Below are 26,505 nucleotides of genomic sequence, written 5' to 3'. Positions count from 1 at the left end.
GAAGTGAGAACACCTACCAGTGCCCCTCATTCTCGAGAGATGAGACAAGTTTAAACAAGCACAAACCCAACCCCAAAGGGCTCTGAGCTGCTCCTGTAACATAAAGGGGTCTGATCAAAGGGGCAGGCACTGCTGTACCAAAGGGATGTCGTGGGTTATAAGACACAAGTCTCCCAGCTCCATTAGCTGGCAGCAGACTGTCCAGGGAAATGAGTTCCAAAGTTCAGTCCCAAGAATTGAGAACAATCTTGTGTTTCATTCAGTCTGCTCTTCTGGAGATGCTGGGTAAAATCAGTTCATCAACAGAAGAAAATAATATATAAAATTTTTAATTTAAAATAAATAAATGTGCATTTTATTAAATAATATGTTAAATATTATTTGTTCTAGGATTGTAACAGGGTGCAGGGCATGTCCCCACAATCCTTGATTGGGGGAGGGGAGAGTGGACAATAGGGTGTTTAAGATACGTAACAACAGCAAGTTAACAACCATGCCCTTCTGAAGGGAAGGGGGATGCCACAACAAACTGTGTACCTGACTGAGAACGTTCAGACACTTGCGACACAGCCGGAATACAGCACCTGTGAGAGAGGCAGGAGGTGGATGCCCACCCTCCATGTCCGTGTGTCATTGGGAACTTTTGGCCTGACTGAAGATGGCAGCCAAAAGGTGGTGGAAAATATTGGGGAATTGGCAAAATTGGCAGACACTAACACATCATAGGAGGGGCTGGACATGAGATCACACAGGAAGTTCTGGGCCCAGCATTTTAAATGGGGGTGGGCTGAGAGAGAAGTGGTCTGCCACAAGGTCTGGCGTGTGAGGGGAAAAGCCACGAGGTCTGGAGTGAAAAAGGAGAGCCACGTGGTCTGGAATATGAGAGAGGAGGTCTGAAAGCCAGAAGTTCAGAGTTGCCAGAGCTGGTGGTGCAGCAGGGACCTGCCCAGCCACCTGGATTTATGAGAGATGTTTGGAGCTGAACCATGACCGGGAATGCTGGGCTGGAGACTTCTGCTTTTCTGAAAGACGCCACCTCTGACTGTTGTATTCTGAAACTGGCCTGGTCTGGCAAAGGGAGGCAGGACTGAGTACTTTTGGGTGTTTTTAAAGGGAGCAAGACTTTATGGAAGAAATCTACTATCATTCTAAATCTATATACCCTTCAAATAAAAAACCCCTTTCCTTTTTCACCAAACTCTTGCACTGGGAGTCACGTTTCTCAGTGGCAGGCAATCAAACCCCACAGCTGTTCCAGAACAGCACTGCTGGGGTTATGTAACAGGATGAGGGAAGCCTGACTTGGCAGTGGATCATGGGAAAAAAAAACATCCAGAGGCTTGAACTGACCACAAGCCCAGCATGAATCAGCATTGTGATAACTGTTGCTAAAAAGGCAAATGCTAACGGTGCCAGGCTATTCTGGGCTGTGCTGTGGAGTTGCTTACTCTTCCAGGCACCTCTTTCATGGAGGCACTAACCAGTACAATGATGTCTAAAGCAGGATAAAGAACATAGTGAGGGAAAAGAAGACCAATGAAATATGAGGAAAAGTTGAGAAAAGTGGGGGTGAGGGGACAAGTCTGCCTGAAGAGAAAGACTGACACAGACTATAATAAGAACCATCTTCAAATAGTGGAAGGGGTTCTCCATGCACACAAGACATTTTCTCCCACACTACAGGAAGCATAAGAAATAAGAAAGATATTAAGTCCAATAACCCACTGCAGGCCCAGGAAAGAATGGGAAAAAGTTACAGGAAGGTGGATTCTGACCCATTAAAGACAAAACTTTCATATAACTTGTCTGTCTAAAAAAATGAAGAGGGCTAACATCAGAAAAGTCCCTGACCCTGGGACATGTAAGCACCAACCCACATTCAATTCAACCCTCTCCCCCCATGCCAGTTACTTGGCTCTATTATTTTTCATTAATGTTCATCACCTTCCAACACCCTATATAATTTACTTCATATGTCTATTGTTGTATGTCAATTACACTAGAATATAAAATCCAGGACAGTAAGGAGTTTTATCTGTTTTTGTTCACTTATATATTCCCTAGAATTTACCTAGCTTATAGTAGATGCTTAATAAATATTGGAAGGAGGGAAAGGAAAGGGAAGGGAAGGGAAGGGAAGGGAAGGGAAGGGAAGGGAAGGGAAGGGAAGGGAAGGGAAGGGAAGGGAAGGGAAGGGAAGGGAGAAGGCAGGCATGTAATCCTGACCTGGGTTCAGGGAAAAGCTACATAGAACCTCTGAACTCCATGAAATTAAGTGCAGAATTTGTTACATAAGTGAATTTCTCTAGAGCAGGCTTTTATCGGGTGCTCAAAAGATCCATGACCCAAGGAAAGGTTAAGAATGCCTGCAGCCAGTGAGTTCCTGCCAAGGGCGTGGACTTGAAAACCTCTCAGTTCCCACCCACTCTCAAATTCTACAGTTCTGTTTAAATGCCAGAGTGCCCAATTTGGACAACGAGCAGAAAGGGTATTAAGGCCAATAACACCCTGGGGCCCCAAGAACCATGGGGGGCTGGAACGGGCAGGGTGCAGCATGACAGCTGCCTGCTGCTGTCCTGGGCTCGGCAGCAGATGAGGGGACCTGACACTGCAGATGGCTTATGAGCCTGTGGGCTCACCATGCTGTTCTCATGCCCCCGGTCAAACGCAGGGGCAGCAGTTTCTGAAGAGCTTTGCTCCCTGGGTGGTGGGGTAGCAGGAGGCTTCCAAATGGTGCTGATCCATCACGAGCCTCAAGCTCCAGCAACCACAATTCTCCTTAGCCCTGGCACAAACCTCAGACGCACTGTTCCCTTATGACTCTGGCAGAGTGCCCCCCAGTGTGACTGGAATGGATATATTCGAACATCCCCCTCCTCTGGGAAGCCAGCTGTCAGGCAGAGAAGCTGGTGGCTTCAAAGGAAAAAGGAGGAAGGTGTCTTTTATTTTAACACGTAGCAGTGTTATTTGTTGAGTAAACATTCCAATGCAAGATACTGTACCACCAATAGGGCAAACAGTGGGTATTCACAAATACTTGTCTTAGTTGTTCATTTGTTAAATTCAACGTCACTCAGTCCTTCCGTCTATCCCATCTTCCATTCACCACACACTCTCCTGTCTTGTGCAGTATTTAACTCTCTCTCACACACACACACACGCACACACGTATAAATACCACCCTCCCACCATGAAGCTGTTCAGTTTGATAATAGCTGTGCATTTCACACAAGCCCTCAGATTAACAAAGCCAAAGGATCCAGTGGTTACCTCCTTGCCATTGTCTGTGCGGATGCAGTTCTTGTCGGGGTTCAGCTCAGCCACTCGAGCTTTGATCCACTCCACACCAGAGGGAATCACACTCGCTGTGGGACGGCCAGATGAGGACAACTGCTTGGCACCAGCACCCACCAGCGTCCAGATTGGCTGGTAGAAATGTCTCTGAAAAGCAAAGTATTTGGAGATTCATTTCAACTTGAGGCTGACAAAGTGTCATAGCTAAAGATGCATGTGCTAGACTCTCCATTACTCCCTCCTGACCCTTGGAGTATCACACCGAAAGTCCCCAGGTGAGTCTTCCCCACCCTATCTGCCATTAGTGTCTCCTAGTATGTTAAACTCTGAAGGGCAGCCACCTACAATAATTCTACCAAGGTCATAAAAAAAATCTATAAACTATCACTAGTGATCATGGTATTATTAATTGCTGACAGTTGATTTGGGGTTTAACATGTACATGTTATCTATCCATGTATATATACCCACACTATGGATACATTTATGTGCACAGATATAAAGAAAAAGTAAGCCCGGTAGCCTAAATATGGCTCTTCAGAAGTTCATGGGGACTCTGGCAAGTCTGAAAAGTTTACAGCCACTCTGGGAATCCTCAAAACTTCATGAACTTCCAACTGTGTGTGCCAAGCCCATGGAAGGCACAGACAGTCCCCATCAGCCCTATTAGCCCTCTTCTCCTTTCCCAGAGGGTTTACACCCAAAGCCTGGAGGGACCAGATGCTACCCCATAATTCAACACATGCCCAAACTCCAACGTTTTCTGAAGTCCCCTTGCTTCAGATGATCCACTCAGGATCTCAGGTAGTTGTGAAGGCTCCGGATGCAGGGGCTAAGGGCAGCTAGTTTAACGGCACTGAGAATCCCAGTTCACGGATGGAGTGCCCTGGGGACCCAGAGTTCTCAGCACTGCCCAAGCCCTCAGCCTGGCTGGGCAGCATTGCCAGCGGAGGAGTGAACTGAGAACAGCTCTGCAATCTCCCCACTGCTACTAATGGATGTGATCCCAGAGGACAAGGCAGAGGTCTCCAGAAGGGAGAGCCAAACGATTTCAAGTCCACCTTGGACAGAAAAAGGAATAAAAACACAAGCTTGGATTTTTTTTTTTTGCACTACAAATGAGCTCCAGCAATCGCTGAACCAGACGCAGGAGGGAAAGTGCCAACCACGTGAGCCACGGGCAGCTCCTTGGAGACAAGGGGCAAACCAGATGGGCTCTGGCATCCGGAACTGAGTCCAGGCCTCTGTCTCACTGCAGAGAGTAGCCTCTGCCCATGGGTTAGCTACAACAGGCCACCGGACAGAGCTCTCAGACCACTATCATTTAAAATGTTGTCCCTGAATTAGTCACTTTAAGAAGGAAAATAACAGAGAGCACCCTCTGGTCTCCTCTCAGACGGCAGCACACCAGCCAGGGCCCATGCAAAGCCGGGCAGCCCCGGGACTGGAGAGAGTTCTGGAAAGCAGCGTGCCTTTCTGGCCCTGCCCTCCCCACCAAGCAGGCACCAGATCCATTTTACTCCTCCCCACACACACACACACACCAAAAGGAAACAGTTCCCATCTGGTGTATGCCTGGTTCCTTAGGAAACATAGACCAACCACCAAAAATCTTGAATATTTATCTGTTGCTTTTGGACAATTTTTAAATGTTTTTCATGAAATAGTGCCTTCCATACAAACACTTCCCAACTTCCCTCCTGGTGTTCGCTGCCTTTTTCTGCCTTATAACATATTTATAATTCCTTGTACTTAAATTCCTAAAAACCACTGATACCTTCCCAGGGGCCTCCCTGTCCCTGCACTCAACACCCTTTCTCCAGACTGGACCAGAGGCAGCAAAGTGCAAGGACCATCGGTTCTCCTCTGGACATGATGTTGAAGGTGGAGGGCCTTGTGGGTTGAGTTATACTGAAGTCCTAAACCCAGTACCTACGAATGTGACCTTGTTTGGAAATAGGGTCTTTACAGATGTAATCATATTAAGACAACTGTGAGAGAATAAGTATCTGTTGTTTTAAGACACTCAGTTTGTGGTAATCTGTTATGCTGGCCTAAGAAACTCACACAGAGAACATAAAAAGCCAAGAGATCTGTCCTCTTTCCCTCCCTCTGCCTTCTCCAATCCTTGTGAACTGATTTTTGTGCCCAGAAGCACTAACCCGGGGACTTGACAGCCCGGTGCCTGACAGCCACCCCACCCCACCCCACCCCACCCCTAGAACACACACGCCTGTGCACACACACGCGCTCAGAGGCTGGAGACGTACCTCACTGGGCTCCACAACGGCCACATTCTCTGCACCCACTCTCCTCTTCATACGGGAGGCCATGGTGATCCCACCGCTGCCCCCTCCCAGCACGAGCACCTCATAGTGGTTCTTGGCTGCGAGGCCGGCCCCCGTGTGCAGCTGAAGCTGGCCGGCCTGCTGAGCACCCAGCCTGAGAAAGCAGGTGAAGAGCCGGGCTTGGGAGCCGGACACCATGGTGACCAGCGGGGTCATCTTTACACTGGATCCAGCTAGAAAGGAACAGACGAGGCTATGAGTGAGGAAGGGACCACTATGTGAACAAAGCACTTTTCTCCAGAGGAAGCAGGCTGGCACCTGGCCCCACAATCTCTCCTCAAGACCTCCTCCCCAGCTGGCTGTGGTCCCAAAGTCTCCCGGCAGCACAGATTGGTAACGAACCATGGGCTAAGCTTCCATTTCTCCCTTTCTTCCTTCTTTTAGGGCACCTAGGACTTTGTCTGAACCCGGTAAGCTGCACCTTTTAGGTTCTAATAGTTTGTATATACTCATCCTTGTCCATCCAAAAGTTCTAGGGCATCCTGTGGTTGCCTCCAGCTGTCACCCATTCTCCTCTTGAGCACACACCTCAACTCTCTCTTTGTCTTTTCAGTCCACCAAAGACGTAGGAGTCCACAGACTGACACTTGTACAAGTCCTCGGCATGGGCCCCTGAGACCTTGCTGAAACCCACCCTCTGCAGCTCAGAGTTCACACCAAGGAAGTCAGGGCCCTGGCCCCACTCAGAGCCTCCTGGCTCTGCTTGCCTGGGGACACGCCATTTCATCACATCATGGGCGACAGACACACAGGCAAAGGCCCTTCACACCGTTGGCAATTTCAACCAGATGATAAAAAAAGCCATAAAAAGAGTCCTGCCTGGTATCATAAAGTTATATTTTATGTAAAGAATCTACACATGCTGCTGACCAGTCTTTTATTATATACAACCAGTAAACAATTTCCCCTTAATAGTTTCTCAGGGACCCACACTTAACCTTTAGAAAAAGGCGTATCTGCTCTGAATATGAAGGCAGTGAGGAAATGAAGGCTCCTCAGACACGGGCCTTGGCTTCCTCCCACCCACAGAACTGGCCTGATGTCTTGGATACCACCTACATGAGGAACTGGAAGGGCCCAGAACCAAAGTGTCTCCCTCCCTGGGCATTACCATGCCCCAAATTCCAACATCAGGTTCACTCCTTCCGGTTCAACAAACTGTCCCAGGAACCCTCTATCAAATGCAAGGACACAGCTGTGGTTAACATTTCTAGCTGCTCGGATCACTAGCTTCTTTTTTTCTTATAATATTATTTATTATTGTATTTTTGTATTACAACTATAAACCTACTTATGCCCACCCATGTATATTTGTTTATTTTTTAATATATTGTATTGATTATGCTATTACAGTTGTCCCATTTCCCCCTTCTCTCCCCTCCACCCTGTATACCCTCTCCCACCCACGTTCCCCCCCTTTAGTTCATGTCCATGTGTCATACTTATGAGTTCTTTAGCTTCTACATTTCCCGTACTATTCTTGCCCTCCCCCTATCTATTTTCAACCTACATTCTATGCTACTTATTCTCTGTACCTTTTCCCCCTCTCTCCCTCTCCCACCCCCCTGCTGCTAATCTTCCATGTGCCCTCCATTTCTATGGTTCTGTTCCCTTCTAGTTGTTTACTTAGTTTCTTTTGGTTTTGCTTTAGGTGTGGATCACTAGCTTCTTAATGGGATCGGTTTAGTTACATCATTTCCCCTCAAAACTGGAGAAGAGGAAGGCCGCATGAGGGGATTAGAGGATGCTGAGAGGGGAAAGGGGCTCTGACAGGAAGAAGGAAAGGCCCTGGAGGAGGGAGAAATGAGAGGAAGTGAGAAGGAGGAGCCGGAGAGCTGACTTTAATTATTAGGATGCGCTTGATGCCAGTGCTCCGGCACCCTGACAGCTTCCTCAGTGTTTCAGGTCTGAGAAGTGAGCCAGCGGTTTGGGGGCCCACAGAAGTGAGGCAGGTTCATACATTGTTGCTGCAAGCTTCAAATCTGTAAGACCCTTTTAGAAACCACACTTATCATCCTTTGACCCTGTATTTCCTTTTCTGGGACTCTGGTCTAAGGAAATAACCTCTAATACTGAAGAAGACAAACCTTTACACAGATGTATCTCACATATTCATTCATAATGCAGGGTCAACCCTCGGTGAACTGGTTTGTAGACTGGATCCAGGTCACAGAAAAAACTCCACACTGGCCAGGGAAAGCTCAGGTCCCAGACTATTTCAACCAAGGTTAATTTATGATTATTTCAATTTAATATGGGGTGCGGGGGGAGGGCAGGGATAGCAGTCTGAATGTCAAAACTTTGAGGAAGGGTTAAGTAAAGTATATTTACACAAGATGATTATAGAAGCATATTATAGAAGACTATATAGGTCCTTCCAAATTATATCTACAAAGAGCATACAAAGTGCTCATGTTGTGATCAGCATGCAAATTGGAATACAATATGAGTAACTGAGCTCAACCATGTAAGAGAAAATGCTCTAAAAAAGACAGCGAAATGTTAATCCCGGGTGAGTGGTTTTCTCTAGGCTTAGAATACTGGATGATTTCGATTCTTCTGCTTTTCTGTATTGTATAAAATTTCTACCATACACATATATTAATGTTGCAATGATAATTTTTTCCTTTCTTTATTAAATTTATTGGAGTGACACTGGTTAATAAGATTATGTAGGTTTCAAGTGTATAATTCTATGGTACATGGTCTGTATATTGCATTGTGTGCCCCCCACACAAAGTCAAACCACCTCCTGTCACCACATATGTGGCCCTCCTTACCCTTCACTAACCCCTCCCCCCAGCCCTCTGGTGACAACCGTACCGTTGCTTGTGTCTATGAGTGTCACTTTTACATCCCACATGTGAGTGAAATGATCTCAACAACAACAAGACAATGATAATGTGACAAGGTTATATCTTTTTAAAGATATATTTTCCATACTTCTCAGAAAAGAGGAAAACCATTTTTCATGGTACTGATACCTGAATATTAGCAATGTGCTAATATAACTGTAATTCATATCTTCTTAGTGCTTTTCTCAAGTTTTCTTTGATGAACTGTATTGTTTTAAATTTTTTAAATCACTCAGTTTGATTTTTATTTTTTTATGGTTGAGGAGGGGAGGAAATCACCAGTTAGGGTGTTGCTGTTTGGCAGGAAAGGAAAAAGATATTTTATGGTGAATAGAAAGTCATCACATCTGCTTTTCTAAAATATCCATAGAATGCCAGAATCACGGCAAAACTCCTGACTTTCCAGAAAAGGGCAACCATTTTTTCACGGTCCTAACACTATATATTAAAACAGTGATCTAGAAGGAGGCCTGGCTAAGTTTCTAATTTCCACCCACTCCACCTGAGATTACTCAACTTCAATTTCCCTTGCAGCCTAACACCCGTGGCTCCTCTCTTGAAAGGGGAAGGATTTACGTAAATATTTCCCGCATTCAGCCAAGCAAGTAACTTCCATTTCAGCAGTTACCCACACTCATCTCTGGAATCGGTATTTATAAACACCAAGTCCTCCTGAACCAGTTTCATCCTCATTAATAACAGCTGTCAAGCAGAATGCCTGGCCTTTGTAGTCAAATTTCATTTGCAAAATAGAAACAATTTCAAAAACACACCAAAAAATGTGTGAGGGAAAATGTTCCCAGTTTCAAAACTCCTGAAAATCTCAGTAACACTCTCATTCTAATGATATAAAGCCACTTAACTTCCAGATCAGAAAAACCAGAGTACTCCTCTAATGTTGTCTGCGGAAAAGGTGGGGCGCAGTACTGTGCCAAAGACTACAAACAACCCAGGGCAGTAATGTATAAGTGGAATTACTTAATATCCCACTTTGGAACTGTGACTATGTATATATGTATATACATGTATACGTGTGTGTGTGTGTGTGTGTGTGTGTGTGTGTCAATGGCTCCAGGCCCTGCAGTCTAACTGGAGAAGTGTAATCCCTGCTGATTGGAAGAGGAGGCAACCTGCTGGGCACCTCCTACTGACATCACTGGCCAATGGCTCCAGGCCCTGGTCTAAACAAAAATCAGAGTATCAGAGTGGACACTGCCTTCGCTCTTTAGTCACTGAAATATTAAGATCTGGGCATATTTCAAGTAATAGCAGGATAACAGAAATACAAGTAAAAGCATCAAAATTATAATGACATCCCTCCAAGTGCATAGCTCTATACTTCTACAACGCACAGAGCCCACATTAGAGGTATGAACACCACTCTACAAGTGGGGAAACTGAGGCTGGAAGAAGAAAGGTGATCTTCCGAAGGTTACACAATGAGTGAGCAGTCTGAATGCCCTTTGGAGCAACAACACAGGCATCAGCAGTAGCTAACGATTCAGAAGCAAAGAAGCTCCCAGTCTGGACCTCCTCCCAGCTCCCTCTGGCCTCTTTGCTGGGCAGGCAGGACCGAAGTGCTACACCAAGTGGCCCCACCCACCATCTCCCAGAGGGGCAGGCCTCCAGGCAGGGGCAGATCCAGGTTTAATGGGCATTGAAGCCTATATGATATAGGGAATCAAAATTATAAATATGAAATTAGATATAATAGTTAATATTAATTTTGAATGGGAAATCACAACAAATGTCTGAATCCTTGGAGAGTTGGGATTCTTTATTCTGAGATCTCTTTTAGGCAATTTACCAGAAATACACACAAGCATAAAAATGCTGGGCTAACCCTCCTCTCCTGGATCACTTCAGAACTCCCTGTCCCCACCAGGGCCTGTGCATGAGGGAGGCCCTGAAGGAAACTCGATTTGCTTCTGAGTAAATCCACCTCTAGTGCCTACAACTCTCCTCTAGGGCACTCTGGCCTCCCCTCTGGGACAAGCTGAACTAGCAGTACCCTCCTTCTACTGGTCCCAAGTTTTGCCAGTCCCCAACCCCTGCCCAAGAAAACATGGCTACTTCGGACAGTCTGAAGCTAGGTTCTGAGTACTACTGTGAAACTGGCTCATCACAGCCCTACAGCAGCTTCCTATGTGCCAGACCCCATGCTAGGTGCTTGAGGCCAGAGTATCATCCCCATTTTACAACTGAAAAAAAAAAAGCTTCAGGAGACTGGCTACATTCTCAAGGCCACACAGCCAATAAAGAACAAAACCAGGATTCAGCTGGAGGGGATGGAAGAGAGGGAGTGAGGGAACCAAAGCAAACATCATCACTTTCCCTGTTACAAGGAGGACACTCCCAGGAACTGACTCACACTATTACAGAGGCTGACAAGTCTCAAGCCAGCAGTCAGCAAGGTGGAGACCCAAGGAGAGCCAACGGTGTAGTTTCAGTCCAAAGGTCAGCAGACTCAAGTCCCAGGAAGACATTGCAGTTCAGGTGAGAAGACAGGAGAAAACCCAGTCAGGCAGAAAGGATTCATGGGAGGGTCAGCCTTTTTGTTTCATTCAGACCTCCAGCTGATTGGAAGAAGCTACCCACAGTGGGCGGCAGGCCGGGGTGGGCAGGATGGCTCAATCTGGGTCATGCAGGCTGCCAACTCCTCCAGCAACACCCTCACAGACACTCCCAGAATACTGAGTGACCAAATGACTGGACACAAAGAATGAACCACCATACCCTCTGACTTCAACTATAAAAGGACAGGCCCAAATCTGGGAAAAGCTCAGGAAAGAAACTGTTTCTGTGATCAATCCATACCACTTTCGGTGACAAGAAAATGCCAAACATTGTGCCACAAATGCAATGGTTCCTGAACATGATCTCATTTGAGTCTGAAGTACATGCAAGCAAAGTAAGCCGTCATGTTTGTGGCACTGGGTTAGACAATAGTTTTTTAGTTTTTTAATTTTCTATATTTTGTGACTGACATTCTGGGGCTTTGTTAGTCCTAACAAAACTGCCCCTCTCATGCAAAGCAAAACTGCAATGAGATACCACCTCACACCTGTTACAACGGCTGTTACCAACAGGACAAGTAATAACAAGTCTTGGAGAGGTCGTAGAGAAAGAGGAACGCTCCTTCACTGCTGGTGCGAATGTTACCTGGCACAGCCACTACGGAAAACAGTATGGTGTTCCTCAAAAAATTAAGAACAGAGTTACCATGTGCTCATAACATGAATAAATTTGCAGCAACCCCTCTTCTGGGTAGCTACCTGAAAAAACTGAAAGCATTTATTCACAAAGATATATGCATCCCTATGCTCACTGCAGGATTGTTCACCATGGTCAAGACATGGAACCAACCCGAGTGTCCTTCCACAGAGGACCGGATAAAGAAGACGTGCTGCATACATGCCATGGGACACCACTCAGCCTTAAGAAAAGATGAAACACTGCCATCTGGGACAACATGGATGCATCTTGAGAATATCAATCTAAGCAAAATAAGTCAGAAAAAGTCAAAAACCATATGATTTCACTCATATGTGGATATAAAACTAAAAGGAACAGATGAACAAGCAAAAACAAAGGAAAATCATAGACACAGATGCCAGCAGGGTGGGTACCAGAGGGAAGCGGGGTTAGAAAGGGTAAAGAGAGTCAAATGTATGGTGATGGAAGATTTGACTGCGGTTGATGAACACACAATGCAGTGTACAGATGATGTATTAATAGAGTTGCACACTTGAAATCTATATAATTTTACTAACCAATGTCACCCCAATAAATTTAATTTAAAAAATGAATTTTTTTAAGTTAGAAAAAAATGCCCCTCCCAGGACTAGCTAGCTCCTAAAGACAGTAAACCACTTGTCTAGGAGCACGTCTCTGAAGACCAACCCAGAGGCCATATGAGACCCACCTGGTCCCCCTGGCCATTCCACTCCAGAAGGGGCTCTCCTCTGCCCTCATCAACCCAGGGCCAGACACCAGACTGTGAGGGCAGCCCCTACACCCCAGAGCACATGAAAGTCCTTCAGACTGGCTCATCCCAAACCTGGTCAGCCTGTTCACCCTGCCTCACAAAAACCGTATCTAGGTTTTTGTCCATGCTTTCCCCTCAAATTCCCTGCCTCCTGACCAACCTGAGTGTTTCCCCATGCAGCCCTATGTGGTGTACCATGCCTCCTGTGCCTAGGTAACTGTCAGGAAAACGACTTCCTTCATGGAGGTCATCTCCCCATGTGTTGGCCTCACCACACCTAATTAAAACAAAGCTCAGGTATATTTTAATAGCCTACCTTAACACACATTGACTGACTGTCCAGATGGAAGATTTTACATGCTTAACACAGTTCTGCCCTGCTCTTCTCCTTACATATCCAGTGATCTGTGAGGTAGCATTTTAAAAGCAACTTAATTACGTATTATTGTAGAATGTTAAAATTATGTGGGTAAGTGGGCTAAATTCTAGTAGCTAAATAACATAGCTACAGTATGATTTTCTAATGAAATAACTACTCTGAAAGAACACAGCACCTGGTCTGCCTTTGCCCCACTCTATCACCTGCTGTCCTGGAACTTCAGGTAGCTTCCCCTCTGAGGAAAGTTTTCACGTCTTTACCCTTTACCTTTGATAAAGGGCAAGTGTCACCAGCCCAAAGCACTCAGAAAGGTGTTTAAGAAGATAATCTTCTACAGGATATAAATATACATGCAAATTCAGGTTTATACCTACACTATACTTGTCTCAATCATAGAGTAGCTAAATTTGCAGAACCAAGAATCAAGAAACATAATCTAAGCTATATTTTTATTTACAGAGTTATTCCCTACATGAATTAAATTACATTTAGGTATGCTAGATGTATACATATATCATTACAGAAAGAACAGAGTTACATGAAACCTGCATGGTTACAATTCTGCTGTATCTAAGAATGTTTCCACAAGTATTCATTGAGTACATACTGCATACAAGGACCCATGCTGATGGACAGAAATTTACCTAGCCCAGTCCTAGTGCCATGCCCAGCCTGTTAGCTTTAGGCGCTAAGGGAAGAATAGCAGAGCTTCTCAGCTATGGATCATGTAGGTCAAGAAGAAGGTGAGCCACCTTGGCTGGTGTGGCTCTGTGGATTGAGCACTGGCCTGCCAACTTAAAGGATGCTGGTTCAATTCCTAGTCAGGGCACATGCCTGGGTTGTAGGCCAGCTCCCCACCTGGAGACATGAAAGAGGCAACCAGTCGGTGTTTCTCTTGCACATCAATGTTTCCCTCCCTCTCTTTCTCCCTTCCTTCCCCTCTCTCTAAAATAAATAAAAATAAATTTAGAAAAAAGAATAAGGTGAGTCAAATTTCAAGAAAAAGTTTTTTTTTTAATGTTAGAAGTTCTAATTTAAATATTAGAATGTTAAAATTCAAAATGGATTAAAGATTTAAATATTAGGCCTGAAACCACAGAAGAAAACACAGGCAGCAAACTCGCAGGCATTATTTGTAGCAATATTTTATCAAATATATCTCCCCAGGCAAGGGAAACAAGAGAAAAAACAAACAAACAAACAAACAAATGGGACTACATCAAACTGAAAAGCTTTTGCACAGCAAAGGAAAACATCAACAAAATAAAAAGACAACCCACAGAAAGGGAGAACATATTCGCCAATATATCCGATAAGGGGTTAATATCCAAAATCTGTAAAGAACTTATAAAACTCAACACCAAAAAATCAAATAGCCCAATTAAAAAATGGGCAAAGGATCTGAATAGACACTTCTCCAAAGAGGACATGCAGGTGGTCCATAAACATAGGAGAAGATCCTCAATGTCACTAATTTGCATCAGAGAAATGCAAATTAAAACCACAATGAGATATCATCTCACACCTGTCAGAGTGGCTATCATCAATAAATCAATAAACAAATGCTGGCGAGGATGTGGAGAAAGAGGAACACTTTTGCACTGTTGGTGCGAATGCAGGCTGGTGCAGCCACTGTGGAAAGCAGTATGGAGATACCTCAAAAAATGAAAAATGGATCTGCTTTTTGACCCAGAGATCCCACTTCTGGGAATATATCTGAAGAAACCCAAAACTCTAATTCAGAAGAACATAAGTACACCTATCCCTATGTTCATTGCAGCATCATTTACAATAGCCAAGATACAGAAGCAGTCCAAGTGGATAAAACAACTATGGAACATTTACACAAGGGAATTCTACTCAGCCATAAAAAAAAGAAGAAAATTTTACCTTTTGTGACAGTATGGGTGGACCTAGAGGATATTATGCTAGTAAAATAAGCCAGTGAGAGAAAGACAAATACCATATGATTTCACTCATATGTGAATCTAATGAAGAAACTGAACTAAGTAACACAGAGACAGACTCACAGATAGAGGGAAGGATGGCAGCTAAGGAGTGGGGATGGGGATCAAGCAGAAAGAAAAAAGGACTCATGACAAGTGTGATGATTGCTGGGGTGGGAGGGGGTATAAGGGGACTAAACGGTAATGAAAATGATACAATAAAAAAGATGATATTGCAGAACAATGCTTTAAAAATTTAACTCAGTAAATACTGGAATGTTACGCATTGTCAGAGGCGTGCATATCTCTTTCTAGCCCGAGTGAAGATGTGTCCTAATGCTCTGTTTTCCTCCACACCCAATACAGTTTTTGAATAAATTAAGTTTTACCTCCATTCATATGTACACATCTGACATGTAAAGGTACTGAATAAACCCATCAATCCATTAGTTCATTCCATGGTCTGAAAGTCTGTGTCTCCCTGAAACTCATATATTGCAATCCTGACCACCAAAGGTGATGGTATTAGTAGGTGGAACTGTTGGGGGTGATTAGGTCATGAGGCTGGAGCCCTTATGAGTAAATGAGTGCCATGTAAAGAGGGTCCAGAGAGACCCTGAGCCCCTCCTACTATGTGAGGACACAGGGGAAAGGCATCAGCTATCAGCTGGGAAGAAGGCTCTCACCAACCATACTGGCACCTTGATCTTGGACTTCCAGCCCCCAGAACTGTGAGAAGTAAAAGTCTGTTTTTATAAGCCACCAAGTCTGTTGTATTTGTTACAGCAGCTGCAACGAACTAAAACTCTTACTGAGATGCTTCATTGGGTCATGTGCTGTGCTAGGTACTGGGGGAAAAAACAAACAGTGAACATGTCACATAAGTCCTTGTGCCGACAGAGCTTCCGATCTAGTGGGATGGAATACACATTCATCCCTCTTCCCACCTCTATTGTGCCCTCTTAAATGCCCTTTCTTGTTTCCTATCTTAGCCACAGCCCTCGGCTCAGCTTCTCTAGGTCCACCAGCCCAGGATGATTCTGTAAGTGTTGTTACTTATCTTGCCCTTCTTGCAACTTTTTTGTTGTCACTCAGTTACTTGTTGGCATTTTGATGCACTTATTTTCCCATAGAGACTGAAACCTCTTGGTGTTTTTGGACACTGGTGCCACACAGACACATGTGAAGTATCTGGGTCCTTCTAGTCACCCCCTGGAGTGATCTAGACGGAAAACCTCTGCCGTCTGCCAAGAGTGTAGCACTGATGTCTCTGGCCACCTCCTCAGGAACAACTGTAAGAAATGGGCTCCCATTATTTTCCAACACCTATTGCATCTCTGGATGAATGGAAGGGGAGTTCGGTTTGGCTTCCAAAAACCTGCATTGATATTCCAGTTTAGATTTAACTAGCAGAAGCAAAGTGCAATGTAATCAATATGAGCTGAATGCCTTAGGTGTTTTGGCAAGAGAAGGAATAATGAAAACTTCATGGAATGGATAGAATCTGAGCGGGAGGTAAAAGACTAGCAGCTTTTGACAGCAGAAATGTAATGGGAAGGTACACCAAGAGGAGGAAATAGCATTAAATAAATGAACCAAGAAACAGTGACTGCCCTCCAGATCTCTCTCCAGCCCTCTCTGAACCCTGAGCACTGACATGTAGGGCAGGTACCAACTGGCCTGCCTTGTCCTCTGGCTTCCACCTGGGTTCAACCAGATTAGAGGCTGGAAAAAGAGCAAGATTGGGATATTTATTCCTTAGACCCCTCCCTGTGAGCCTCTAGAAACCACTCCCTCTACTTGTTTCTTCAGGCCCCAAAGCAATACAATGGCTTCACCACTCTTGGTTTCCCTTACCCTTGCCCACACCTTTGTAAATATGTATTTTGTTAAGCCTTTCTTAATAACACGTTGGAATGTGCCAACTGTTTCTCAGAATTCTTTGCTGATAAGGTGGGAAGGTCTAGTGTATGTTTGGGCAACACAAGTCCAAACCCAATTTGACTGACATTGTGAGGAGCAAACAAGAAAGGAACATCACAGGCCGGTTATAAAGGGTAATGCGGTGGACCTGCAGCTTTCTAATGAAGTATCAAAGTTTTGAGAAGTAATGGAACAGAGTGGCATCTCTGAGAAAATGAACCTCGTGTGAGGGAGCAAATTAAATTGGAAGAGAGACAAAACCAGCTCTGGAAGTCAGGAGACTTGTGCAGTGGTCTAGGTGTGAGTGATGAGGACCTGATTAGGTGCTGGCATTAGGAACACAAATAAAGATCCAAGCAAGACAGAGGTAGGAAAGGGGCAATGACTGCATGAGAGGTAGGAAGGGCCCACGGGAGGAAAGAAAAGTCCAAGCTGACATCCAGGCGGCTGGAGAGAGGGGCATTACATGGGCAGAATCAGCACAGTGAAGGCAAGGGCCTGTCCGGGTTAGGGTGGGCAGGTTTGAGGCTTGGGGAGTAGAATCACCTAGAATGAGCATCGCATAACTGTGGTCCAAGGAGGAAGGCAGCCTAAGGCAGACGTCCACTGGGAAGAGACAGAAACTAGATTGGAAAGGCGCATGTAAGCAAAGTTTGGGTTTGGGGTCTTAATCCTAGACAATCATAACTCCAGCTAGGGGCCAGTCACAAAGTAGCCACCTGCAGGCCAAATGCAGACCAGAGCTGTTTTGTTCGGCTCACAGTTCTCTTAAATTTAAAATTAGTGCCAACATTAAAAATTTTGCCTATCTCGCCAAAAAATTTCCAGGTTTTCGGCCTCTCTGACAACAATGGGCCCACACTGTCACACGTCAACACCCGGCTGAGCAGTCATTGCCCATCTGCATCCTGCATGAGGATCCCGTTCACAGCCAGCCCCACATGGCCTATGTCACTTATTTATGTCACCTGCTGGGCCCTGGCACCCATTTTGAGCCTGTGGTCCCCGCTAATGGCAATGAGAGTCCTTAACAAAAGGTCTTAACAAAATAGATGTCTTCAAAGACCCCTTGGGGAAAGTTGAGAGGACGAATCGGAGCAATCCAGCTGAGCTCAGCCATTTCTGAGTGTGTCCTACGTGCTGCGCATTGTGCTAGGCACTGCAGAGATGGTGATGAATACGAAGGGTCTGTCTATCCTGTAACAGGAAAGACCAGGAATGTGAAGGCCTGTCAGCGGCTGTTGCAGAAATTCTATCACCAGTAAGGGCTTAGATTAGACCATGAGAACATAGAGAAAGGTGTAAATGCAAAACCCATGCTGAAGGAATTTCTATGAAAAATTAGCCATAGAGAACAAAGACAGAAAAATGTGAACTATGACTGTGTTCCGGAGGAGATAAGGAAGAGAGGGTGTAAGCAACAGCAGTAGTGGATTGCTCAAAGTGCAGTAAAAGGTCCAAAGCTGGGTGAGAGGAGGAAATGAAAATCGAATGAGCGGCCTACAAAGGGATTACCCGGCTGCGCCCTTCCTCTTGGCACACCTCCTCTTAAGTAATGGCAGCACCGTCCCCGCCTGTGTGTTCTGGAGCTGGACTGCTTTTTGTTAACAAATAAAGAGTATGAAGCAATCTCCATTTAGTCCCACAGGGCCAATTGGAAACTCTACCTTTGAAGCTGTTTAAATATTATTAAATATTGGCCCTGGCTGCGTAACGCAGCCGGTTAGAGTGTCATCCCGACACACCAAGGTTGTGGGTTCAATTCCCCAGTCAGGGCACATATAAGAAACAAACAATGAATGCCTAAATAAGTGGAACAACAAATTCATGTTTCCTTCTCTCTCACTCTCTCTCTTCCTATCTCTCTCTAAAATCAATAAAATAAAAAAGTAATATTATTAAACAGTTGTTTAAACATTAAGCTGTGAAGTACGGCTTTGGTAGAGGACAAGGAGCAAATCGTCCAGGAAACAAACAATCATATCCAGCTCCCTAATGATTCAGCATTTCGCCACACTGGGCTTCTTTAGTTCCCTATGGGCAAACGGTAGGAATTTTCCTCAAAGAGCCACTGATTAAGAGTTACTAATGAAGATCTGGCAACAAACAGTGGCTCCCTTTGCTGCTGAGAAATTTTCTGCAAGTGTCCCTGTCCTCCACTCATTTCACAGCCAGAAAGCCTTCTAACAGGGAGGCACGGACAATTTAACTAGCTCAACACACTTCTAAGCAGAAAATAGAAATTATACTTACAGAAGGAAAATGCTTACATTGTGGCTTCAGAGCAGAAAAGAAGTCAATTGGATTATTTCAACTGAAAGTTAAAGGTTTTGACTGAATTATATGCCTTGTTTTTCTGCTTGCTTTAGCCAGGGGGAGCTTGAACACTCGTTTTCTAGTGCAATAGAGCATCACAGTGTAATTCCCCTTCATGTTCTTCCTTCACAGTCGGCCTGTAGCTAAGTACATTGAAGGTTTCTTTCAAGAGAGGCCAGATGTGGGATGAATTTACTCCCCCCAGTCACACAGCAGGGATCAGCATGGGCCTTGTCTCCTGAATCTGTTCAGCGGTCACAGTAAAATCACTCATCAGCCTCAGGAGCGCTGGGATTCCCACTCAGAGTCTCACATACAAGGAGACTCAAAGGGTGGGGTTTCATTTTAAACAGGCACTGGCCAATTAGTCAGGCTTATTATTTGCTGAAAATCAGCATGTCAGGTCTTAATGCAATGAGAAAAGACTCTTTAATTACCAGTTATACATCTGTTGTTTGAAAACTAATTGAAGAGATGCCAAACTGAATCCTTTACTGGTTAGTTTAGGAAGATGAGGGGTAGGCTAGGTAACAGGTGTACCAGGTCCCCAAGCTCATGTCTTCCCTCTGTCTAACCAAGTGGCACAGTTCCCCGTCCCGGGGAGGTTTTGTCTTGAGGGTGCAGTGGGAGCCAGGAGACCCAGATTCACACCCCAGGCAGTGCCAGGTGGGGCCGTCCTTTACTGTTCTGGCCATGCTTTCTTCTTCAATGGATAAAGGATTGCACTGGATGGCTTCAAAGGTCCCCTCCTTTTCTAAAACTGTGATCCTCTAAATGAGCAGAAAAGGGAAGTACAGGTTTGCAAGCAGGTACTCAAATAGGAACACTTGTTCTACTCACATCTCAGACTGATCGGAGCTGTGAATTACTGCAGCAAAGAATGACAAGGGTTTATAACCAGGCCTGCCCCAATGTCTCTTCCTCTTCTTATAAAGACACCAGTCGTATTGGGTTAGGACCCCACCCTTATGGTCTCATTTAACATTAATTACCATTTCAGGTCCTGTCTCCCAACACATTCTAAGGTGCTGGGGGTTAGGGCTTCAACATAAGAATTTTGAGGGGATACAATTTAGTCCGTAACACCACTATGTGCGCTTTCCAAAGTTATCGGTATAGATAACCCCAGTGTGCTCTTAAGCTCCTGTTCTTTACAAGTTCACTCGCTCCCCATCTTCCTGCCCCAATGTAGCACTTTTACAGTGTAAATCACAGGGATGGCTAGCAGGACCTGCTTTCCTTTTGCCTATTACCACCCACATTTGTTAGATTACACAGACTTTTAAGGCTGGGAATTCAAAAGCAACTAGCTCACTTCAGGTCTAGTCTCTGCAGCTTGGATCACCTCTCCTATTTACCAAATCTTCAGGGTCGAAAAGGAGTTATGCAGGAGGTGGTAGGGCAGGGAAAGGTGAAAAGAAGGAGGAGAGAGAAATGTACATCTCTGCCCAGAAATGTTTTGTCATGGGTTCCCTATAATGATGGGTACATCATCACTCCTTTCCCTATAAGACATTTCCTGTGTTACAACATCTTGGATTAACAAGCCGAGACAGACAGGAGGTGGAAGAGAAACTGTTGTGCAAAGGAATCCTCCTTTTCGTTTTCTCCGGCAGGACACCAGCCACAGGTTCTTACTCAGACCCATGAGCCCCTGACTGACAATTCATGCACTCCAACTCCAAATGAGTTATTTACATATTTGTTCAGCCAGTTTAAAAGGAAAGGGGAAAAAAAAGCCCATCCTGTCAAGGACATACAAGAAATGAATGCATAAATAAGTGGAACAATAAATCTCTCTCCCTCACCTTCTTCTCTCTCCAAAATCAGTTTTAAAAAGTTTCTTTTAAGCCCAAATTTTAAACAGTTACTTCTCAAACTACCAACTCTCTCCTTGATGAATTTTGGTTTTTAGATATAGCCACAAACAACCCTCTCCAATCCATTTATTCATTCTAAAATTATCTACTGAGTGCATTCCACGTACCAGGATCAGAGGTACAGTGATGGCCATGAGCTTGCAGTACAGTGAGGGAGACAGACAAGCTCTAATAAATGGTGCTTATTTCACCCCTTTGCACCAGGTGCAGTGCCGGGCAACCTTACATATACTGTAAAGCATGATTTTCTCCATGGTACGATGAAGTGAAGGCACAAAGAAATTCAAAGCCAAAAGAGGTACATTGCTCGTCAATGGAAGTGTTGAGACCAGAACCCACGGCCCCTAACTTTCAGTGCCCTTTCCACTATCAGGGAATCTTAACTTGAGGCCATGAACTTGAGTGGGGAACAACTATATCTTTACTTTTCACTCTCTAACTAAAATTTAACACTCTCTTCAATTACATATAGACCAAAAAATAAAAAACCACCCACAGCAATTTAGCAATCACAGGTGTTTTTCTTACATTACAGGTGTTGCTATATCTTGAAATATTGTTAATGCTTCATTACTACTTCAAAATTATGGTAGCTATTAGATCCACTGCTAGATATGGTTTAATGAATTACTTGTAAAGGCATATATTACTACATAATAAATTCTTTTCATATTTAAGTGGCTTTGGAATTGGTTTCCTTTGCAATATTGTGCCTTTTATTTTATACTTTTAAAAGCACTGTACTGAGAAAGGGTTCTTAAGTCTTCCCATAACCACTAAAGGGGTACGTGACGCAAAAATGGGGCAGACCCTACATTTATAGCGATGGGATGGCCACACAAACCCAGAGGCTCTGCTCTGTGTCTTTCAGCAAGAAGCTTCCCTTTTGGGTAAAGGGAAACATAAACAGGAAAGAAAAGAAGCTGCGGAAGACCTTTTCTTTCTCCCCTTTACACCTACTCAGTTCAGCACGGGCCGCAGGCGCAGCTGACTCAGGGAGTGCCCACCTGTCCCGCGCGCTCCGTGGGTGGATAAATGCGTCCGCGCTGTGGCAGGCGGGCTAACGCCAACCTCTGACGACCCGGAGGCTGAGCGCCCACCCCGCTCCGGACGGTGCTGAGTGACACAGCAACAAGTGGAAGGCGCCAGAAATTCCCACACCAAGACGGGATTCTGAGGTTTTTATCTGCCCCTAAGGTTCAACCCCTCGGTGCCCCCAAGGCCGGACACTCCTAGAGGGAAGCAGGAGTCCCAAGACCCAAGTTCCAGACGAGGAAGCCAAGAGCTGCGGGTACTGGGTGGGGAGGAAAAGTGCGAAGCGGGATGGAACGCGCGGCACGAGCCCGCGGAGTCCCAGCCGCGAGAGCAGACCTGGGTCCACAGCCAGGCCCAGGGGTGCTTTCTGTCCCCAGCGGGACCCCCGCCCTGGACCGAGGGCCAGAGATCGGCTGCGGGAAGCCTCTTACCAGCGGCAACCGGAGCCTCCGACCAAAGCGTTGGCGCAGCAAAAGCTGCGGCTCCCCGCCGGGCCTCTGGGCCTTGGCTGGGGCCCCGCCCGCCCCGGGGCGGAGGCTGGAGGCGGGGAGAACGAGGTGCCCCCCAAGAGAAGTCCGGAAAGGTCCCGCCGCTGCCCCACCCGGCGCCGCAGCCTGGCACCAATGCGAAGTGCAGACTACACCCGGGCTTTGTGAGGACACAGAGGGCAGAGCACAGACGCGGGTCCAGCCAGCTTGGAGCGCTGCCCGCGGGGCTGACGCCCTGCTCCCAGCACACCTGGAGAGCGGTCGGGCGCCCTCCGGCACGACAGCGGAGGGCTAGAAGACCACCCGCCGCTTTCCGCTCAGCCCGCCAAGTAGCAACCCCTTTGCGTAACTGGGAGGGGCGAAGTGGAGGCGGGCCGTGGACAGAGGCCCTGCCGGTCTGTGTCGTGTCTTCAAGTGCGTCCTGTACTTCTCACCTGGCTCCCACGGCTGCTGGGGGAAACTGCGGTACCCTCCCGTACTCATTTCATAGATTAGACAACCGAGCCTCTGCAGAGCCGCCACGACTTGCCTTGGTGAGCGCAGGGGTAAGGCCGGGGTCAGTTGGCTCGCAGCCACTGCCCTCCACATCGCAATTCGTCAGACTTTCATGACTGGACTGTTTCAACTAGCTGCTCTTTCCAGGTGGGTGCAAAATGTAAGTGGTTCTCCGCAGTATCGGACCTTACAGTTCCTTTCAATATTATTCTAATATAATAATAAAGGGTGCCCCAAAAGTCTTACTGAAGCTTGGGATGTGTTACAAGGTTTTCCCCCCAAAAAAAACCTTGAAAGTGTAATTATTTATGTCCTTTACATTTATTTTGCTTTGTGCCTTTTGAATAATTATTTTTTTAAGTTTTTTTGGTACAAATTGTTTTCTATCTTCAATCAGAGGGACTCACACTGTATCTATGATAAATCACTATGAACACCATAATTCCAAATGCAGATGGTAGACTTCTATTGGCAACTCAGTTCGACCTGCATCTTTGCTTCTGTTTCATGATTTTCTGAAGGGGAACAACTCTAGTAAAGAAGCTCTGATCAGAAAAGGGAACCCACATCACTGCAGGTGGGAATGTAAACAGTGCAGCTGCTATGGAAAAACAGTATGGAGGTTCCTCAAAAAATTAAGAATAGAGTTACCATATGACCCAGCAACCCCTCTTTTGGGTATTTGGAAATATTTATTTACAAAGACACATGCACCCCTATGTTCATTGCAACGTTATTTACAGTGGCCAAGACAAGGAAACAACCGAGTGCCCTTCAATAAACAACTGCATAAAGATGTGTACACGTATACAGTGAAATACTACTCGGCCATAAGAAAAGATGAAATACTGCCATTTGGGACAACATGGATATGTCCATAGAATATCATGCTAGATGAAATTATGTCAGAAAAAGTCAAGAACCATATCATTTCACTCCTATGTGGGATATAAAAGTGAAAGCACAAATGAACCAAAAAGAAAGAAAGAAAAGCTTGTAGACACAGACAACAGTATGGTAGTCACCGGAGGGCACAGGGGTGAGGGGATGGTAAGGGGAGGGGTGGTCAAACATGTGTGGGACGGAAGGAGACTTGACTTGCAGTGGTGAACACACGACGCAGTACACAAATGTTCTGAAATAGAATTGCACACTTCAAACCTATGTCACCCCAATAAATTTAATTAAAAATTACAAAATAGCAAACTATATGAAAGCTCTGAATAAATATAATCTTCTCTTAGTTTTTTCAATAAATGAATTCCTAGAAATTTCACCTGTGCAAAATTGCATATCTAATTATCTCAACTAGAACCCAATTTATTTATTAAAATTTTTTTCATACTTGAGTGTTGTGGCAAGAGATGGGGACACCAGGAATCATGCAGGATGAGTGACGGTTGTTGTGTGGCACCGTCTGCATGGACAGGATCCTGACTCCCACCCTCTAAATGCCAGTAGATTCTGTTCCAATCACCCTAAACAAATGAAAACGCCCCCACCCCACTTCCTGGCCCCACAACCTCCCCATCCCAGTTAAGAAGCCCTGGTTTACATGGGAAGACTGCAGGCAGGAAAGACTCACAGGAGACATGCCACTTGCTGGATGGTTTGAGGTTAGTGAATGTGGAATCAGAGTCAGGTAAGAAATGCGTCCTGGGCAGATCTCACATGCTGGGGGCTTCTATGTGTATTCATTCTTATTACCTCACCCCTCCTTCTCTGAAAAGCAGGACTGCTGCATCAGATGGCCAGGAGGGGGCTACGAGTTTATTCACTCACTCACGCAATATTCTTTCACTTGATGGATATTCCCTGAGTCCTTGCCTGCTATGTGTCAAGCAAGCCCTGTACCTGCTGCCTAGTCATATACTGCTGACAAAATCAGACTCAGTCCCTACCCATGAGGGGCTGCAAGTGGCAAATGTGTGCTGGGGAATGGAAACTAGGAGAAGTATCATTAAGGACAGAGCGGGGAGAGGATGTGATAGAAGGAGCTGACACTAAGGAACAAACCCCCAATTCGACAACATCCTAGAGAATGAAAAGCAAGCCAGCAGGGCTTTGGGAAGACACACAGGCTGGTGAGCGGGAAGGACTGGCAACAGGAATTGGGCTGGAATAGAAAATGAAACAAGAGAAAGGGACCCTCTGAAAACAGGGAGGGCAGGCCCCGGAGAAGAGCAGGTAAAGAGGTTGTCCCTGCAGGTATACAACTTTAAATAGTACCCGCTGTTTTGCCAAATCAGCAAACCCCATCCTCATCCTTCTTCTGTAGCAAATTCTTGGATGAGTAAGTAGGTAAAGAAGCAGCTGTCACCCCCTGGCCCCAGCAAACCCTCCCTAGCTCAGAGAACAGCACAGCCAAGGGGACACCAGCTTCTGAGCAGCTGCAGTGAGACTTGTGGGGAGCTGGGGATGAGTTCCTTCTATGCCCCTACCACAGGGACCAAGCAGCACAAAGTTCATGCTGCCACACCACTGAGTAGTCGCAGAACCTCGGTGTGGGGTGAGGGAGTGCAGCAGACATAGTATAATGATCATGTATTATGCCAGGTTTTTAAAGGCAATCCCAACAACTCCCAAATGTGCTGTTTTCCTGACAGCCATCCTACATATCAAATAATAACATAAGTTGCTGTCAGGTGCTTTACAAACTACAAAAGCTCTACCTCAATAAGGATTTTTGGTTGCAAGCAATAACCAGTTCTGGATAACTTACATAGAAAGAGAGATTAAAGGCTCTCAGGGGTTCACAGAACCATCAAAATGATGAGGTAATGATGGCAGGAAAAGTGGAAGGAAATCAGGATAGCTCTGCAGAATCAAAAAGCTCTGCAGAATCACAACACCGTCTTTTAGCAGGAAAAGCCTGGCCACCCACGGAACACTCCCACAGCCTTCACAAATGACTCTAGAAGGAGTGACACAGTATAAATGCAGTGAGAATTCAGGTCCTCAGTGGGAGTGCCCACTGACCAAATCTACGCCGAAGGCCAGTGTCACAGCTGTCAGAACAGGGACAGAGCATACTTGGCCCCTCTACTTCCACCAGGAGGCTTATTATGAGTATTCCCCCAAAATGGGAAAACTGGCTGAATACTAGGCAGCCAAAACAAAAGGAAGATGTCTACTTTAGGCTGCATAAATATAGGAACTTCTTATATACATTGTTTTCCACATACGTAAGTGAGGTAGCATAATAGTGAAAACCCTCACCCTGTAGCAACCAAGAGTTCTGCTAAATCCACCCGTAGCAGAGTGCTGGAGAGCACGGGTGTGTGTGGCACAGGCAGATGCAGACTCTCCATCCAGAGGGATCTCCTAGAATGCAGAAAAAAGTACTGAATCTGGACTCGTCTTTTTCAGAAACTTAGTCTCAAACTCGGTTCTGGGCAACTCTTTTTGCCTAAATTTCCTCATCTCTAAATGAGATAAAACCTGTCCCCCTACCTCAAGGATATGCTGGAAAAATAAACACTATATCTTTTGGGCCAGGAGTACCTCAGAGTATGAGAGACTTGTGAAGACCAAAGGTTGTCTGTGTATTGCACACCA

General features: G+C 45.5%; 1 protein-coding gene across 3 annotated transcripts in view; it reads right to left on the bottom strand.

The window, feature by feature from the left end:
• SQOR (sulfide quinone oxidoreductase) overlaps nt 1-22,536 on the bottom strand; it is a 43,818-nt gene extending 21,282 nt beyond the window's left edge. Inside the window, exons 1-3 of one of the 3 annotated variants that reach the window (XM_028506704.2) lie at nt 22,396-22,536; nt 5,565-5,815; nt 3,271-3,441 (exon numbers count right to left, since the gene is read on the bottom strand). In XM_028506704.2, the coding sequence (XP_028362505.1) occupies nt 3,271-3,441; nt 5,565-5,798 (405 nt within the window). In that variant the 5' untranslated portion in view covers nt 5,799-5,815; nt 22,396-22,536. Of the gene's footprint in view, nt 1-3,270; nt 3,442-5,564; nt 5,816-10,868; nt 10,997-16,467; nt 16,488-22,395 lie in introns of those variants that run through there. The other 2 variants (XM_036033049.1, XM_036033032.1) reach the window with 2 other exon arrangements.
• Nucleotides 22,537-26,505: the final 3,969 nt, after the last annotated feature.

Source organism: Phyllostomus discolor, chromosome 1, assembly GCF_004126475.2.
Source record: "Phyllostomus discolor isolate MPI-MPIP mPhyDis1 chromosome 1, mPhyDis1.pri.v3, whole genome shotgun sequence".
In the NCBI taxonomy this organism is placed as follows: domain Eukaryota; kingdom Metazoa; phylum Chordata; class Mammalia; order Chiroptera; family Phyllostomidae; genus Phyllostomus; species Phyllostomus discolor.
The sequence above is the reverse complement of the archived record's forward strand: the minus strand, read 5'-3'. Positions and strand labels throughout refer to the sequence as shown.